The sequence below is a fragment of the Furipterus horrens genome, unplaced genomic scaffold (assembly GCF_987537825.1).
Source record: "Furipterus horrens unplaced genomic scaffold, mFurHor1.1.pri manual_scaffold_10, whole genome shotgun sequence".
Lineage (NCBI taxonomy): Eukaryota > Metazoa > Chordata > Mammalia > Chiroptera > Furipteridae > Furipterus > Furipterus horrens.
Genome location: NW_028327180.1, coordinates 19,601,460 through 19,617,451, shown reverse-complemented (window position 1 = coordinate 19,617,451; position 15,992 = coordinate 19,601,460). Strand labels below are relative to the sequence as shown.

The window sequence follows — 15,992 nt, the reverse complement described above, 5'->3', positions numbered from 1 at the left end:
TCCCCTCCTTTTTTATTAAAAGATCTACTAAGAGCTTCAGAGCATTATTTATGCATGAATTGGAAGAACCTCCAATAAGACCAAAAAGCAACACACACGTCCAGGGAGTGAGTAAAAAACAAAGATAGAAACCCATTAACTCTGCCAGCCCGTGTGCACTGACATGTGTCTGGGAACGTGGGTGTTGGCTGATTACACCTTGCCGCACCCTGTACTCCACCTGTCCTGCCTACTCCAGTGGCTCTTTAGCCTCCAGCTCTGCCCTAACCTGGACCTAGCACTGGGGACCCCCTGCCTCCCACTCCCAGGGAAGCACCCAGCAGTCCTGGGGAGGCACAGTGGCCCGACTGCCAGAACCACCCGGCTCAGGTTTGTGAGAACAGCTCCTGTTCTAACCCGGCTGTTCCCCAGACAGACCACCACTGCTCCTTCAGCAGTCTGCATGACGACAGCTGAGAAGAGCCAGACTGCGGGCAGTGGGCAACACTACAGAGGCCTGTCCAGGCTCTAAAGAATCTTAGCTTTCCTAGTCTCACCCTGATGGGTTTCCATGCAGGCTTCAGGGAGCTCAGTTGCCTGGGAAGTGACAATCTCAGCAAGAGGCCATTTCGCTCACATTGGATACTTCCACGAGGACACAAAAATGCCACCCAAAGCAACACTGGTAGCTCAGCAGGGTTCCATACCTGCGTCCCTCTGTGCAGCAGGTGAGCTTCTTCCAATGCCAGCATCTGTTTTACACACTTCCCCAGGGCCTTCCTGTGGACACCAGTTTCTTACATCGATGGCACGGCTCAGCTCAGACCTTTCAAATTCACTGCACACAAGTTTCAGTTCACTCTGCTCAGAAGGCCTGGAAGAACTGCAAACAATCACATTCGTGTGTTATCATACATACATGCATACTGCTTTCCAGGAGAATTATTACAGGTGAAAAGATGAATCAGAACACCTTGAGACCGCTTTCCTTTGGGTCTGACGGGAGATGATGATGATAAAGAAAAGACAGCCGAAAGAAACAGGTTTTGCCACTTCAGAACTAGCATTAATCTGGAGGTCATTTAGTCTACTTTTGCATTTTACAGTAAGAAGAATGAAACTCCACAAGTACATGAGTCACTCAGGGCCAACTAGTAAGTGGCCAAGTCCAGGACCAGCATCCAAGACTTGGCTTGTCTTCCTTGGTTTTAGGGGAAAACATGATTCTTAATAAGAGGAATCTACTCCCTGGTGTCTGGGGGAGGCTGAGCATTTGTTTAACTTTTTTCTTAATCATTCATGTAGCAAACATCGGCTGACAACCATGTTGCCACGTTATTGTTAGAAAACACGTGGTGTCTGCAGAGGACCCGGTTCCTCCCCCAAGGAGTTCATGGTCCACTAATAACCTCTCTCCTACTACACCACGAACTCCTTGAGGGAAGGGCTGTCATGCAACTTTGTAAATGGCTACATGGAAACGTGCAGGGAACGCTACAGGACACCTAGGTAATCACTTCAACCGGTCCAATTTCAGTCCTCATGTTAGGTTTGAAGGATGCCGGGTAAGAAGAGCCAATGCATGAGATGTAGCACACAATTTCACTGCTTTCTCGCAGCTCAAGGTAAAGAGGATACAGAGAGAAGCAGGAGCCAAGGAAAGCAACAAGCCAACCACCCACGTCTTAAGTATCCTGTTCTTGAAACATCCTGATTAGCTACAAGCTACTTGAAAGCTCTATTTTTAAGAAGTTGTTTCTTCTGCATGTCAGAAATCTGCTTTCGAATATGTATCATAACATTTCATTGGTGAAATTCCACTCTACTTCCATATCTTTATCTGGGTTCATATCAGGAAAATATAAAACTTTAGTATAGCCATATTAGTCAACCAAAATTTTATAAAGACACACACAAAAGAATACAGGGTACAACTTTCCTTTCTATAGGATACTGCATTGCAGCTTTCAATTAATGTAGCCTAAACAGTTTCAGACTCTATCAGGATAATTAGCCATCAACAATTTAGTATTCAGTATTAACAGCAAACTGACAAAGAGTGTACTTCTTTTTTTCACATTTGCACTTTGCTGATTGCTTGATGTGAGCTGGGGCAGCGCGGAACTAGAGCTTGAAGACCCTTGGAGGTGCCTGATCTTTCTCAGCAGGATGCATCTGGGACTTGCTGGGGAGGGAGCATGTCACATGCTGGATCACAGATCTGAGCTCCAGATGCAACCTCCTGGGGACCCAGGGACAGACACCGGAACCGGCCCACTGCTTCCCATCGGCGGTTCTTGCCACAGTGCGGGTTGTCTGACCATAGTTCCCTTCCAGGAACAAGAGGAAACGCACCGAGGTGGAACCCCGACCCCATGCAAATCTAGAGCCACTAGAGAACAACTGGACAGAAACACATTCGAGGACCTAGCTGTGCTCACCACAGAGAGAAATCCCCAGATGGCAGGGCTCAGGAGGAGAAAGCCAGGGGTGAAGATGGAGGGATTATTTGGGAGGAAACAGGCTTAATGCCTAGGGCTAGGGTTCTAACACCCAGACAGTAGCATACAGGAGTCGGGGGGCTGGGGCTAAGTCTCCTAAATGGGGGCCCTGGGCCGGGACCCTGTCAGTGCCAGGCACATCTGAAAAATGGAGAGCCCCTCCACGACCCAGGGAGGGAGAGGCTGGGCAATGTCTCTGCTGGAGGCTCTCAACTCCTGCACGTGTTGAGAGTGAGAAATCAAAATGCAGAGACTAGCCCATGGAGTCAAGTGTACAAACTACTGACCTGCCAGGGGGGCGGGGGCGGGGAGGGGAGGAAACCTGAAGCTGGGAATGTACATAAAATTAGATTGAGAGAGAGATTGCCGGAAACACAGAAATCCAGGATTCCCAGGTAAACAGGTGCTTCATGCTACTGATAAGAAAAGAAAAGCTCAGGGAGATTAAGTGTCCAGAGGAAGCCCGGCTGCCACAGGACAGTGCCCAAGGGCCTGGCCCCGACACTGGCTCTGCCCCTACCAGCTCCGGGGCTTTCAGGGACCACGTACCCTGTCACTTCCCGCAGCTCCTGCAGGAGGGACCTGCGGCTGCCATGACCCCTGGCCATTCCCTTTCATGAGGAAGGTCCTACATGGAGCATGTCTTATGTTTCTTTTTTTTTCTCTCTAAAACCTCCCACAGCTTTTAGATTTTTTATAAAGTAAAAATCTGAAAAATCTGTTCACCTTGGAAGCACTCTGAACAAAATAAATGAAAACACAACCAGAAAATATTCATACATTAATTTTAAGAACATTTATCTCAAACATACATAAACATTCTTAAAATTAACTTGGATGAAAGAAGGTAAAATACACAGGCACCCATGACAGCGTGGTGACCGCTGGGGGGCAGGGGGTGAGGAGGTGGAAGAGGGCAAAGCGGGGAAAGCGGGGAAGGAAAGAGACTTTGCTTGGGAGGCGGGCACACCGATGTGTGCGGCTGATGTTTTGTCGGGTTGTGCACTTGAACCCTGCATGGTTCTGTGAACCCGTGTCACCCCCATGAACTTAATAAAGAAAAAGAACATTTATCTCGAAATGCAAACATCTACACTCTCACTATCTGTAGCCAACATAATGAAAATAAGCTTAAAAGATAATAGCTAAATGTAAAATCACACAGTGAAAAATAGATCAAAATCTTCAAGGAATTATAATAAAGTACAAACCTCGAGACCTGGGCAGCACCCCTTTTCTTATTTTTTCTACAAGTTCGATTTTTATTCCAATTTAAATTTTGTAAATTGCCTTCTTTTTTCTCCTGAAGCTTCTTCTTCCTATAAGGATCTTCTTGCTAAAGAGAAAATAAAAACTTTAGTTGAGGCTTAAACTGACTAAATATATTAATACATTTTTAAAAACTATGATTTTTTTTTGCCCTGGCCCGGTAGCTCAGTTGGTTGGAGCATTGTCCTGATGTGCTGGGGTTGCGGGTTCGGTCCCCAGTCAAGGCACATGCAGGAGTCAACCAATGAATGCCTAAATAAGTGGAAGAGCAAATTGATATTCTTCCCTCCCTCCCTTCCCCTCTCTCTAAAATCAATAAATTAAAAAAAAAAAATTTTTTTTTAAATATAAAATAAAAGAACTATGATTTTTAAAAGGATTTTTGCACAGAAAAATTTGGTCTGGTTAATCTGGAAAAGTAAGGGGGTCTATGATTTTTTTAAATAAACTTTTGAAGACCACTTCTATCAGAATTTCAGAATGTTCAAACACTGTGAAAACTGAGACACACATTTCCCAAACTCGAGTTTGTTTTCATTTTCCTTCTTTCTCTACCTCCCTCAACCTCCGCAAGAAGAAAAAAAAAATGTTGCTTATAAAATTCCTAAGGAGTGAAAAAGGAAAAACATCTGTTAGCAATTTATGGTCAGCCTGCCATTAACTTCAGCAGCAATAAACCCCCCAGCCCTCACCTGTTAATTTGGTATGTGCAGTTCACATGAATCCCCACTGAAGAGAAATCATGTAAAAGCCCAACTTCGGAGTAATATGTGTACTCACATTTTTATGTGTTTACAGATGCACTTTAGGAGAATAGCCAAATCGCCATAGAATGCTCCAAACTTGTTAAAGCTCTTTAAGTAAATAAGGCAAGAATAGGCTTGATGCTTTTTAAATGTGGTACTGAAAAACTTAATTTAGCATGAGATACACTACAGTAGACCCCTGAACAATGCAGGAGTTAGGGGTGCCAACTCACCACCCCCCCCGTGTAGCTGAAAATCCACATATAACTTTTTTTTAAGTATTCAGTATATTTATTTTACCTGGGTTTACAAAAAAGTAAGTTTATGTTATCTCTTGCAAAATTTGTTACACTAAAATAGCTTGGGATGATGACTGAATTAGATGTCTCATGCATATTTCATGGCTAATCTAAACATAATTGTTAAAACTTTTAACTCCCCCAAACTTAATTACTAATAGCCTGCTGTTGACTGGAAGCCTTACCAATAACATAAAGAGTTGATTGACACATTATTTTGTGTGTTATAGGCATTCTTACCAAAAAAAAAAAAAAAAAAAAAAAAAGAGCTAGAGAAAAGAAAATGTTATGAAGAAAAATCATAAGGAAAATAACATTTACAATGTTTATTGAAAGAAATCCATATATAAGTGGACCTGTGTAGTTCAAACCCAAGCTGTCAAGGATCAACTGTATATTATATATATATATATATATATATATATATATATATATATGCATGCAAAAGTTATATATATTGAATATATATATTTTTTTCATTTGGGCTTTTACCTCTTTTAAATGTTAGGCATAGTCTATTCATAGGCCCAGAGAAAGGGGGACTCCCTTGTCCTTTAAAACTTTAAAGTAACTCATGTCTTTACTGTCTTCTAACACTTAACTCTCTCTTCCTTCCATCACACTGTTCCCTGAAGCAAAGGCACAGCGGGGAGGGGCAGAGAGGGGCAGCTGGAGCTCACATATCGAGACCTTAGGGCTCTTAAGGAGGAAAGGGCCTTCTCACGGACCTCAGAGGCAAATGCCCTAGCTCAGAGAACCCTCTTCCTACTGACCCTCAGGATTCACATTTCACAAAGAGTGACAACTGGCTCGTTTTACCTTCTTTTTTCCGGAGATTGGTCCAGAAATCAGAGTGGGAATCCACGAGGTTCTAACATACACCTGGCTAACAGGCAAACGACTTGGAAGAAAAATAAAAGGTCGCCGATGCCTGCATGTTACATCTGGGCCTTCGAAAGCCGCATGTATCTATTAAAGCAATATGCCTACTACAATAAACTCTACAAATAAATGAGGTTGTAACTGTATATGTGGTGGGATTATGGGTTTTTTTTCTTCTTTACACTCCTTTATTTTCCCCCCAATAAATATGCATTTATTTTTTGTGATTCTGAAGGTATTTTTAAAATATGACAAGTTAAACACACGAAGCTCTCTTCTACAAGACCTTAGGCCAATAGCTTAAATTTAACGCTAAACAGACACATTGGAGACATCTCAGCATAGACAATCCAGAGCTCAGCATCCCAGATCTGCGCATCCATTGCTCCCTGTGCATTTCTAACTTTGGGGGTAGGCGGGGTTCTCCCCTGCCCTATGCTGTCCACTTAAAAGACCAAGAAAGGCTTCTCAAGCACTTGAGCTAGCCTCTCTGTCCCTCCAGTGTCATGAACAAATAAAGGATCAGATCAGTCTAAGTGGGGTCAGAGACAGTAGTCGCTCCTATACTCGGCTGCCATGTGCAAACCGGAGGGCATGTATTTTAGGACTATGAGGAGGAGGGGCTTGCGGTCAGAAGCATCATCGCCGTCTCTGAATATCGTGAAGTGGGACCATGAAGACAGTGCCGCACTGGCGGCTGCACACAGAAAGGAATGGAATGACCAGGAAGCAGCGTCCAGGAGCAAGCACAGGGCGGGCCAGGAAAAGCGTATGGATGAGAGTAACAAGAGAGAAGACATGTAGAGGCATGAAAAAATGAATGGCCTTTTTCTTTGGCCGTGTGTATGTAGGGGGTGGGAGTGGTGGGAGATGGGGGGAGAGAAAGGAACAGGCCTAGAAAGGAAGCAACAAACAGAACAGTTTGGGGAAAGCAAAGCAGAGAATCCAAGCAACAGACTTGTCAAGAAATGAGGGAAGAATAAAGACAATCTGGTGGTGGTGCTTTCAGGAGGTCACGCATGGGGGGGGCGGGACTAACCAGGAAAATAAACGAGGCCATGCAGGAGAGCAATTTAGATCAGGGTCTCGAGGCCCCACTGCCAGGCTTGAATGTCACTAGTGCTCTCCAGCTATGTGGTTGTGGGCAAGTTACTGAGCCACCCTTTGCCTCATTTCCTGAGTCTTCCTCAAAAGGCTGTTTTGAAGATTAAATTACCTGACACACAGTAAGCAGTTTATATAAGACTTAGCTATGACCATCATTATTATCGAGTTACATACTTGGTCTAGCTAAGTTCTCTGATCTCCCCAATAGAAGGGACAACTGAACTGATTGCTGGGCAGGGAAGTAAAGCTTCTTAAGTTTTAATAAAAGCAAAGGAAGAAATCAAAATGAAAAATCACATACTGACTGCACAAAGGGATTCTTAAAGCCACTGACTATAAATAAAAGCAAATAAAGAGGGAAAGGGCAAACTAAGAAAAAAGTGGAACACACTATCTGACAGACAAAGAATTAATAGCTTTACATATGTTCTTACAGAAAACAAGAAAAAAAATGCACATTCAATGAAAAAGTGGGCAAAGAACATGAAATGCAAATTCACGAAATAGAAAAAAGCAAAAAATGAAGCATTCATCAAAATATTTAATGATAAAGTATGCTTTTAGGAAAGGCAAATTTAGACCAGCTTACAGCTCACCTTTCCATTGTGGTTTCTAAATATCTCAAGTGTGTCTGCGCTACATGTTTACGCCTGCAAACGCCAGGCAAGGGCTGGGGTGGGGGCGGGGAGTCGGGCAGGATAGTGTTAATAGCATCTGTCTCTGAGCAGTGAACGTGGAACCAGGTTAGTTAGACATTTACTTCTTAGTTTATAAAAAAATATTTTAAAAATTTCACTGGCAGGACTCAGGAGGATTTTTTACACTCACCTATCACGCAAACCAAGATTTTGCCAAAAAACAAAAAGAAACAAACAGCACTGCTGAGAGCAGAATGGAGTGGCCACTCAGTGACCTCACGCGTCGTCCTGCACAGGAATGTAAATCACTACCACCTTCCCGGACAGCGACCTGTCTGCACACCAGGAGCTGTCATTGATACTTTTTCTTTCTAATGCTAGAAACTACCAGAAAGAGGTACCTGGTAATATAGGCAAGACTTAAGAACAAAATAGTTCATGATAGTGTTATTTATGAAAATAAAAAGTTGTGAACAACTTTAAGTCCCAAGGGCAGGGGAATGGTTTAGATTATAGCGTAGTAAAATGATGGAATGTTACGTAACCATGGAAAACAAAGCTCCCCATTCATTTCTAACATGAGAGTTTTTAGAATTACAACATTATAACAAAGCTATGTAAACACAATAATGATCCTGAGTTTTTACAAGTTTGCAAAGAAAAGGAGAATACAGAAAAATGTCAAAAGTGGTTCCTTTTGGATAGATCTTCTACTCCCGTCTTTATGTTTCTAGAATAATCATGAATTCCTTTACTAAGAAAAAAAAAATATGCTTAAAAGAAAATAAACAGCCAAGCGTAAAGTCAACATTTAGTCTGTGGCTCCCAAATCTGGGCTTCAACCTTCTTTGCCAATAAATCCAGAGGAATGTTCCCCATGTACTATACAGATTTATATAACTTTCTAAGCTGCAAAATTAGGCCCCAAGAATGTTCTAGAAAAACAAACATTGAGCAATGCGCTTGGGACTGTGTTTATTGAGAATGGTTTTCTCCAAACCAGCAATGAAATGGAAAGTACACTCAAGCACAGGGTTTTAAAGGTGAGTTCTATAAAGTGGGAGTGAGTCACAGGGCCAGCAAAGAAATGACAGGCGACGGCCCCATACTGCACCAGAAAATCCACCTTGGTTGGCTATGTGGACAGCCTTGAACCACAAAGCACAGCTCGAGTCCCCCAGATCCCAGACTTGCTGCATCCTGACTATCAAGCTGGCTGCCACCATTCATTCGGCGCAGGTGTCTGTCCTACACAGGCCCGTGGCCAGAAAAGAAAGGAGGAACACAGACAATGACTGGGACCCAGGGAGGGAGATAAAATGACAAAAGATAACTAACTTGAATAAATTAAGAAAATTGTAATAACCAAGGGCACAGTGCAGGGAGCTAGCCAGGCCCAGGAGCTGAGAGCTGAGTTTGGGGGGGTGGGGCGAGGGTGGGGAAGATGATGCCCACACAGGTGGCAGATGGGTGCCAGCAATAGCACCTCATGGCACTGTTCCTCTGGGCCATCCCTCCTTATGGCCCTCAAACTGCCGGGACCTGGAATGACTAGTTCCAACTGCTCCTCCAGCACATTGATTTCTTTCTCATTGCCGGGCAGCATCCAGGCTGCCAAAGCCCATTCCTAACGCCACGCACCCCTCCCATCCCCAAGCCCATGGCTGTCTCTGCTCCGGCAGGCATGCCCTGTCTCCGTTGCTTGGCCTCGCTCTGCCTGCAGCACCTGCCATACCTGCACCCTGAGGCTGGCCGCAACTGTGACACCGGCCCAGGCTCAGACTCGGGCCCTAGGTCTTCTCTCCGCACGCACCTCAGAGAACTCAGGGTCGTCCTTTGAGTCTAACCCTCACAGGGACAGCTCCCAAATCGTAAGCTCCAGGCCTGACAGCCACGAGAGCTCCAGGTCTCTATCTCCCTCTGTCTCCCACACTTTCTCACATCCAGGTCCAGCCGCCTGCATGTCAGTAACTATCAGTCACACCTCGTCAGTACTTGGTCACTACCTGCTGCTACGCTGAGCACTTAACACAGCCACTCATTTAATCCTCGCAACCCCATGAAGAAGGTATACTATTTAATATTATTATTATCATATTATTATTTTTCAAATAAGGAAAATGGGATGTTTAACTTGTTTCAATGTTATCAAGCAAATAAGTCACAAGCTGGATTCAAACCCAGGAAGTCCAGTTGCAAAGCCCATGCCCTTAACCACGAGGCATAAAAATTAACTCATTACATCAAAATTTCTCGTGTTCCAGTCGCCCAGACTTACAAACCTTGGAGTCATTTTTCCACATGGCTAGGTAAGAAAAGACGGCCCTGCTCCTGGATGGAATCAGGTGCTAAGAAGTCCTGTTGGTTTTTCTGCTACCTACTCTTCCTGTCCACTAACATCGGTCTTGATTACAACACACCTCCTAACAGAGTAACAGCCTCTAGTTGGTTAAAATGAAAGTGATAAAAAAAATTCATGTCTATTATAAAGTTTAAGCAAAAAAAAAAGGAGTATATAAAAGAAAAAAAGGAATCACCTCAAATCCCACTACTCGGAAATAATCAGGGCCTCCCACTGATTATCTGGCAAACCTATTTTTTACTATCTCTCTACAAATCTACGCACATGTAAGGATGGCAGGATAGATCATGGGAATCATTTATAACACTGGAACCATGTACTAGTTTTAAATAAAAATGTAAGGCTCAATTTTATTTGAATTTTACATAAGAAAGTGAAGTAGAACCAAAGGAACTTCCAACTTTGAAATATTTGTTTTTCCTCCACATGATATATTAATTCCTTAAGGACCTCCCTAAGGTTAAGAAAAAGTTTATAAAAGATAAGTTTCATAAATTTTCACCCTTTTAAACTACATGTTTCAGTTTTACACAGTTTTGACTCTATACCAAGAAAGATAAAATTAAAACTTATTTTTACCTACCTTCCTATTCCACCTCCCAATCTATTACTATTTCTGCTTGCTAACATTTTAATATTTGCAATCTGTTCTATAATTATAGCCAGCTGTTTAGTCTTCACTCTGGATATAAAATGGATAGAAACCTCAAACAACAGACTTTCAACATGGCTTCTTCAATCCTGGGTCTTTCTTTTTTTAGTTTTATCTTGTTTGGCTAAATGTCATTCACTCATTTATTTATATTCTTCAAGCATATGGTGCTTTACCTTTTACCGATCTTTCACATACATTCCATTTGACCCTCGCAACACCCTGTGAGGTAGGCAGCACAGATATTCTTCTTCTCACTTAACAAGTGAGGAAAGTGAATCTCAGAGCACTTAACTGATGTGCCCAAGGTTCTATCATTAGTAAACAGTTTGCATTAATATCAGTCTTTGACCTAAAAATTCGGCATCCCACCTCCCCTCATACTTGCCCTACCTACTTCACACGAATAATGAAGATAAAATGAATTCAAGGCTAGAAAAATACCTTTTTGAGAAAAAAAGCACTATATAATTATACCTGCAAACTATAATTTTTCATGATATGTGGCTCATTCCCCTTCTCCCAGCTTGTGCATGAACCCAGAATGCTTCTGTTCTGTGTTCAACTGAACAACTAAGAAGGCAGGGGAACAGTGTGATACTGTTGAAAGTTATACACGTATAACTTTAAAAATATTTAAAAAAAATTTCTTTTTCAAGGAAGGTTCATGAGTTCATTTGTGTCAAAGGATCTATTGGACCTTTCTGTTTCCCCCTAAAAGGTACAGGGCTGGGTTCTGCTTTCTAGACACCCTTCAGTAGCCTGCACTGGTCAGAAGGTAAAGAGCTAGCTGGACAGCGTGCAAACTTCGCTTTCTCTTCTGGCACGTGAACTAGAAAGGCATCCCTCCTCTGTGGATTCTGGCTTATGCTTCTAACTAAGTATGATGATGCCCTAAAAAGGGATGTTGGGTAGGTAACAAGTGGAGAGAAGGGATATGAGCTCTTGTGCTACTCTTCCATCTTTCCCCACAGTTAACCCATTTGCTTATGAACAGCTTTTCTTAAGAGTAAAAGCTATCTGACATCCCTACAATTATTTTAGTATCCTCTGTATGATTAGAAGAGAAATAAAACTTTCTGAATACATCCAACTCACTGATGACCAATGCTAACTATCTTCTTTCAAAAGTATGACACAGTTATTAACAGATATTTGTACTCTATGCACCCAAAATGGGTTTTGTTCTAATAGGCAAAAAAAAAGAAAGAAAAGGGAGTACACACCTCAACAGAAGGTACGTCCTGTTTCTCAGAACATATGTCTTCTTTAGCTGCTTTGTGAATCTTCTTTTCTGAAGAAGACTTTGTGTCAAGCTTTTTCAAAGTTTCACAATTGTCTACTTCATTCTTGACAGGCACTTGCTGGTTATTTCCTTGAATAAATAAAAATGATTCAATTTCTAGCTAATTATTTCCATGCATATTCCCCATAGTTAAGTCTCTTGCCTACACCAAACAGCCTCATTTAATGCGATTTAGACTTAAGGATTGGTTTTCAACTTCCACAATATTCTAGAAATGTATTTTGTTTACAAGTGAAAACACACTTATATTGAGCTCTACAGTTTTTAAAGGAGGTCAAAGGGAAAGAAGGGAGAGGCACACCATTACTCACAGTGGCAACATTCATAAAAGCCAAAAACTACAAACAACGCAAATGCCCATGGCCAGATAAATGGATGAACAAAATGTAGTGTATGTACAATGGAATACCATTCGGCCTTCAAAAGAAATGATTCCTTGCACAGCAATGGGAATATACTTAGCACTACTGAACTGCACACTCAAACATGGTTAAGGTGGAAGAGCGAAGGAATGAAATTCTGATACATGCCACACATGGATGAACCTTGAAGACATTATGCTAAGGGAGAAAAGCCTGGCATGAAGGACAAATATTGTATGATTCTCCTTGTTTGTGGGACCTAGCGTCAGCAAATCCACAGAGATAAACAGGAGAAAGCTGGCTACCAGGGGCTGCGGAGTAAAGTAAGGGCAATTTCTGTTTCATGGGTACAGAGTTTCTGTTTGGGACGATGAAAAAGTTCTGGCAACGGGTGAGGTGATGGTTGTACAAGATGAATGCTCTTAACCACACTGAGCATTAGCATTTAAAATGGTAAATTTTATGTTATGTGTATTTTACCACAGTTTTTTTTTAAAGCTGGGGGAAAAAAAGAGAGGGGTCAAGACTGGTTGAGTTCAGCCACTAATTAGTTTTATGATCAAGTCGCTCTCGTAAGCTGCCTGAGCTTCAGTTTCCTTATTAATAAAATGAAAATACCACCTTACCTGCCTACCCTAACTGACTGTTAAAAAGATAAAACCAGAGCAGATATAAATGGGCCACCATCAGAAGACACACGGGCTGTCCCAGGGCAGGTCCTTCCGCAGTGAATGCCTGCCTGCCCCGTGCGCAGCGGCCAGCTGCTGAGCTAAGAGCAGTAGATAAATCCTATGGCCAAGGATTGCTCTTGGTAGAAACCTCATCTGAAAACACGAGTTTTCCATTTTTCTTTCAAGTGACTTACGTAAATGCATTACCTCTCCTATTGCTTACTTCCAAAAAAAAAAAAAAAAAAAAAAGTCAAATCAACTTCAATTATACACTAACTGGCCTCAGTCTTGTAATATGAACCAAAGTATTTCAACACCTTCTTCTTTTTTCTTTCTCTGAGATTCTCTGATTCCTTTGCCACCTGAGACAGATTCTGATGTCCACAGTGCCAGTATGTCACAGCAAAGCAGGCTGCAGGCTCCGGGAGATGGACGCCTGACCAACATCACAGAGGCTGCCGTCTGGCCCTGCCGCAGGGCCTGGGCACAGCAAGGGTCTCTCCCACAACATGAAAGGGGCCGTCAATCCCCTCTGACTCTGAAATCCTTCTTTTTTTAACCTGATTCTGAAACTCTGAAGCTACAAGTTAAACTTGCTAAAAACAAGTTACATGCATTTATATAACACATTGAAGGTAAGCATACTTTTATTTTAACAAAAAGTTGTATAAATGTTACATAGCTATAAAAATGCTGGGAAGCATGAATTAATTCCTCCACAACACAACCTGGGTGTCAGACACCCACAGAGGAAAATAATGTATCCAGCTCAATGAAGGAGTAAAGGAAATAGCCAAGAGCAAAAGGGACAAGGTCCAGCACAGAAAAGAGTCATAAAGACATCATTTTGGATTCTGGGAGCCGTAAGTATGAGAGAGAATACAGATACTCTCTTCAAAGAAATGTGCCATGACTTTCCTTGAGTCTTAATTCATGAAAAAAGGATTTCCTTACATTTTCTTCAGGCCAAGAATAGCACTAAAATGTTAGTCATCAAAGTTTCTTAGGAAAGATCCAAATGTAATATTCAACACTAACCTACCCCCCGAAAGTGGTAAAGCAGAGACTTTTAGGAAATTAATGTGTTCCGTGGGGCCAAGACTCAGGACAATCAGATGAATTCTAAAGATGAGTTCTTCATTAATCCTCTGAAAAATTCTAACATGACAATACGCAAGAATTTAGAAATACCATGAGTGCACATTTCACTTGAAAAAATGGAGCCAGTCCACGTTATCCTATCCAGCATGCTTAATTAAAAAAAAAAGAAATTATTTGTTTGCTTGTTTATTTTTAGAGAGAGGGGAAAGGAGAAAGAGAGGGAGAGAAACATCACTCTGTGGTTGCCTCTCATGTGTGCCCCTAACTGGGGACCTGACATGCAACCTAGTCATCTGCCCTGACTGGCAATTGAACCAGCGACACTTGGCTCGAAGGCCGACGCTCAACAGCATGCTTACTTAAAGCATTACACGACTTTCTGACATTGATCTCACAGAGGAAGAGTGTTTGAGCCACAAAGATTTAAAAAAACAAACAAATAGAACAAAGAACAAGCAAACGCAACGAAATAACTGCTTAAAGCTTTCCTATATCAAATCTAAACATACAGTATATTTGGAGTAAATTGCTAGATTTTCATTTTAAGCTATTAGTATCTATAAGTAAATGAGACCTTTTTTTAAAAAAACCCACTACTGGTATTTCAGAAATTTTGAAGGCATCTATCTAATTCAGTGAAAATTTAATGTTAATTTCAAGGCTTAGGGCGTTATTGAATTTAAAAGTTTATTATACTTTACATTATTATAAGCAGAAAGAAATAAAATAACTTGCTAACTATTCCTCTTGCAGAATGCTGAGACCAGCAGCAGTTTATCCTTAATTCTAAGTCTGTGCTAGTTTGATCACACAATTAAAAAATAAAACTTATAAACATTTGAAAAGAGACTCAATTCAAAGATTATCTGCATTACACATAAAGCCCTACTATTATCAGATGGTCAAAAGATGCTGGAATAAGGAAGAAATGTTTGGAATATGTAACTGTTTCCCAGTTGTTTGACAAGTTGATGCCAAAAAAAAAGTGTGTGGAAACAGAGCTCTAGAGAATCTGTCAAGAGCCTTCATTTCTGTCAGGAATTTTATTTTCTGATTTACTGCAGGCCTCTCAGAAGGAAGCCAGAGAAAAAGCCGGAAAGGGATGACACACATTTTCTGTTATTCGGAAAAGATTTTTTCTCAACAACAAGCATGTAGCCAGAGCCATTAATACACACCTTGGAACACTTTGTTTTCCCACATAAGTTACTCATGGGAAAAAGAAAAAAGAAAAAGCCCATTAGGTGAAGTCACAATTTGTCAGGTGCCTCTGGGAGCTCTGATATGTTAAGAAAGGCACTTGAGGCCCTCTTAGGAGACATCACCGCCCCTTCTCCATTCCCAAAGGCAATCTACCTCTAGACCTGTTTCTAAGAATATGCCCACACTTAGGAGACATCACCGCCCCTTCTCCATTCCCAAAGGCAATCTACCTCTAGACCTGTTTCTAAGAATATGCCCACACTTTGGGAAAAATGGCTAGAACGCGGCAAACATACTAACTGGTTTCAAGTGACTGAAGGTCAGTTCCCAAAAGGATCCCCAACCATCAGGTAGGCTAAGCTCAGTGGGCAAGACTCAAGTAGTTTTCTCCAGATTCTAGAAAGGATGTTAATATGGAGACAGTAGTGCTGGCAGGTAGCTCAGTTGGTCAGAGCATTGTCCCTATACACCAAGGTTGTGGGTTCAGTCCGGTCAGGGCACATACACGAAGAGTCAACCAATGAATGCATAAATAAGTGGAACAACAAATAGATGTCTCTCTCTCTCTCTCTCTCTCTTTCTCTCTCTCATGAAAACAAATTGAAAATATTTTTTTAAATATTGGAAACAACTGCATGCTTTTCACACAGTAAAATACTTAAAAAAAAAACACAAAAAACTGATGTTCAATGTTGGAAGTGAAAACTTGGAAGGTTCTTAAATACATGGTTTCCTCATTTTCAAGCATTCTTTGCACATTATAGATAGATTCCCTCCTGATTATATGCCTGGTCACCATCTGCCACTTTATTACAATGTCTTCCTTTAAAAGTTGACAGAAGAACTCCAAACCTTTAATGTTACTAAAAATTTCTAAATCCTACCATCAAATGACAAGTTTTTTCCCCTAGATT

The 15,992-nt window shown here is 41.6% G+C and overlaps 1 protein-coding gene across 1 annotated transcript in view; it reads right to left on the bottom strand.

Moving 5' to 3' along the window:
* Positions 1-15,992, bottom strand: part of TMEM131L (transmembrane 131 like) — a 138,629-nt gene that overhangs the window by 8,568 nt on the left and 114,069 nt on the right. Inside the window, exons 26-28 of the mRNA XM_090288506.1 lie at positions 11,662-11,810; positions 3,692-3,816; positions 687-862 (exon numbers count right to left, since the gene is read on the bottom strand). Coding sequence (XP_090144632.1) covers positions 687-862; positions 3,692-3,816; positions 11,662-11,810 — 450 coding nt within the window. The remainder of the gene's footprint in view (positions 1-686; positions 863-3,691; positions 3,817-11,661; positions 11,811-15,992) is intronic.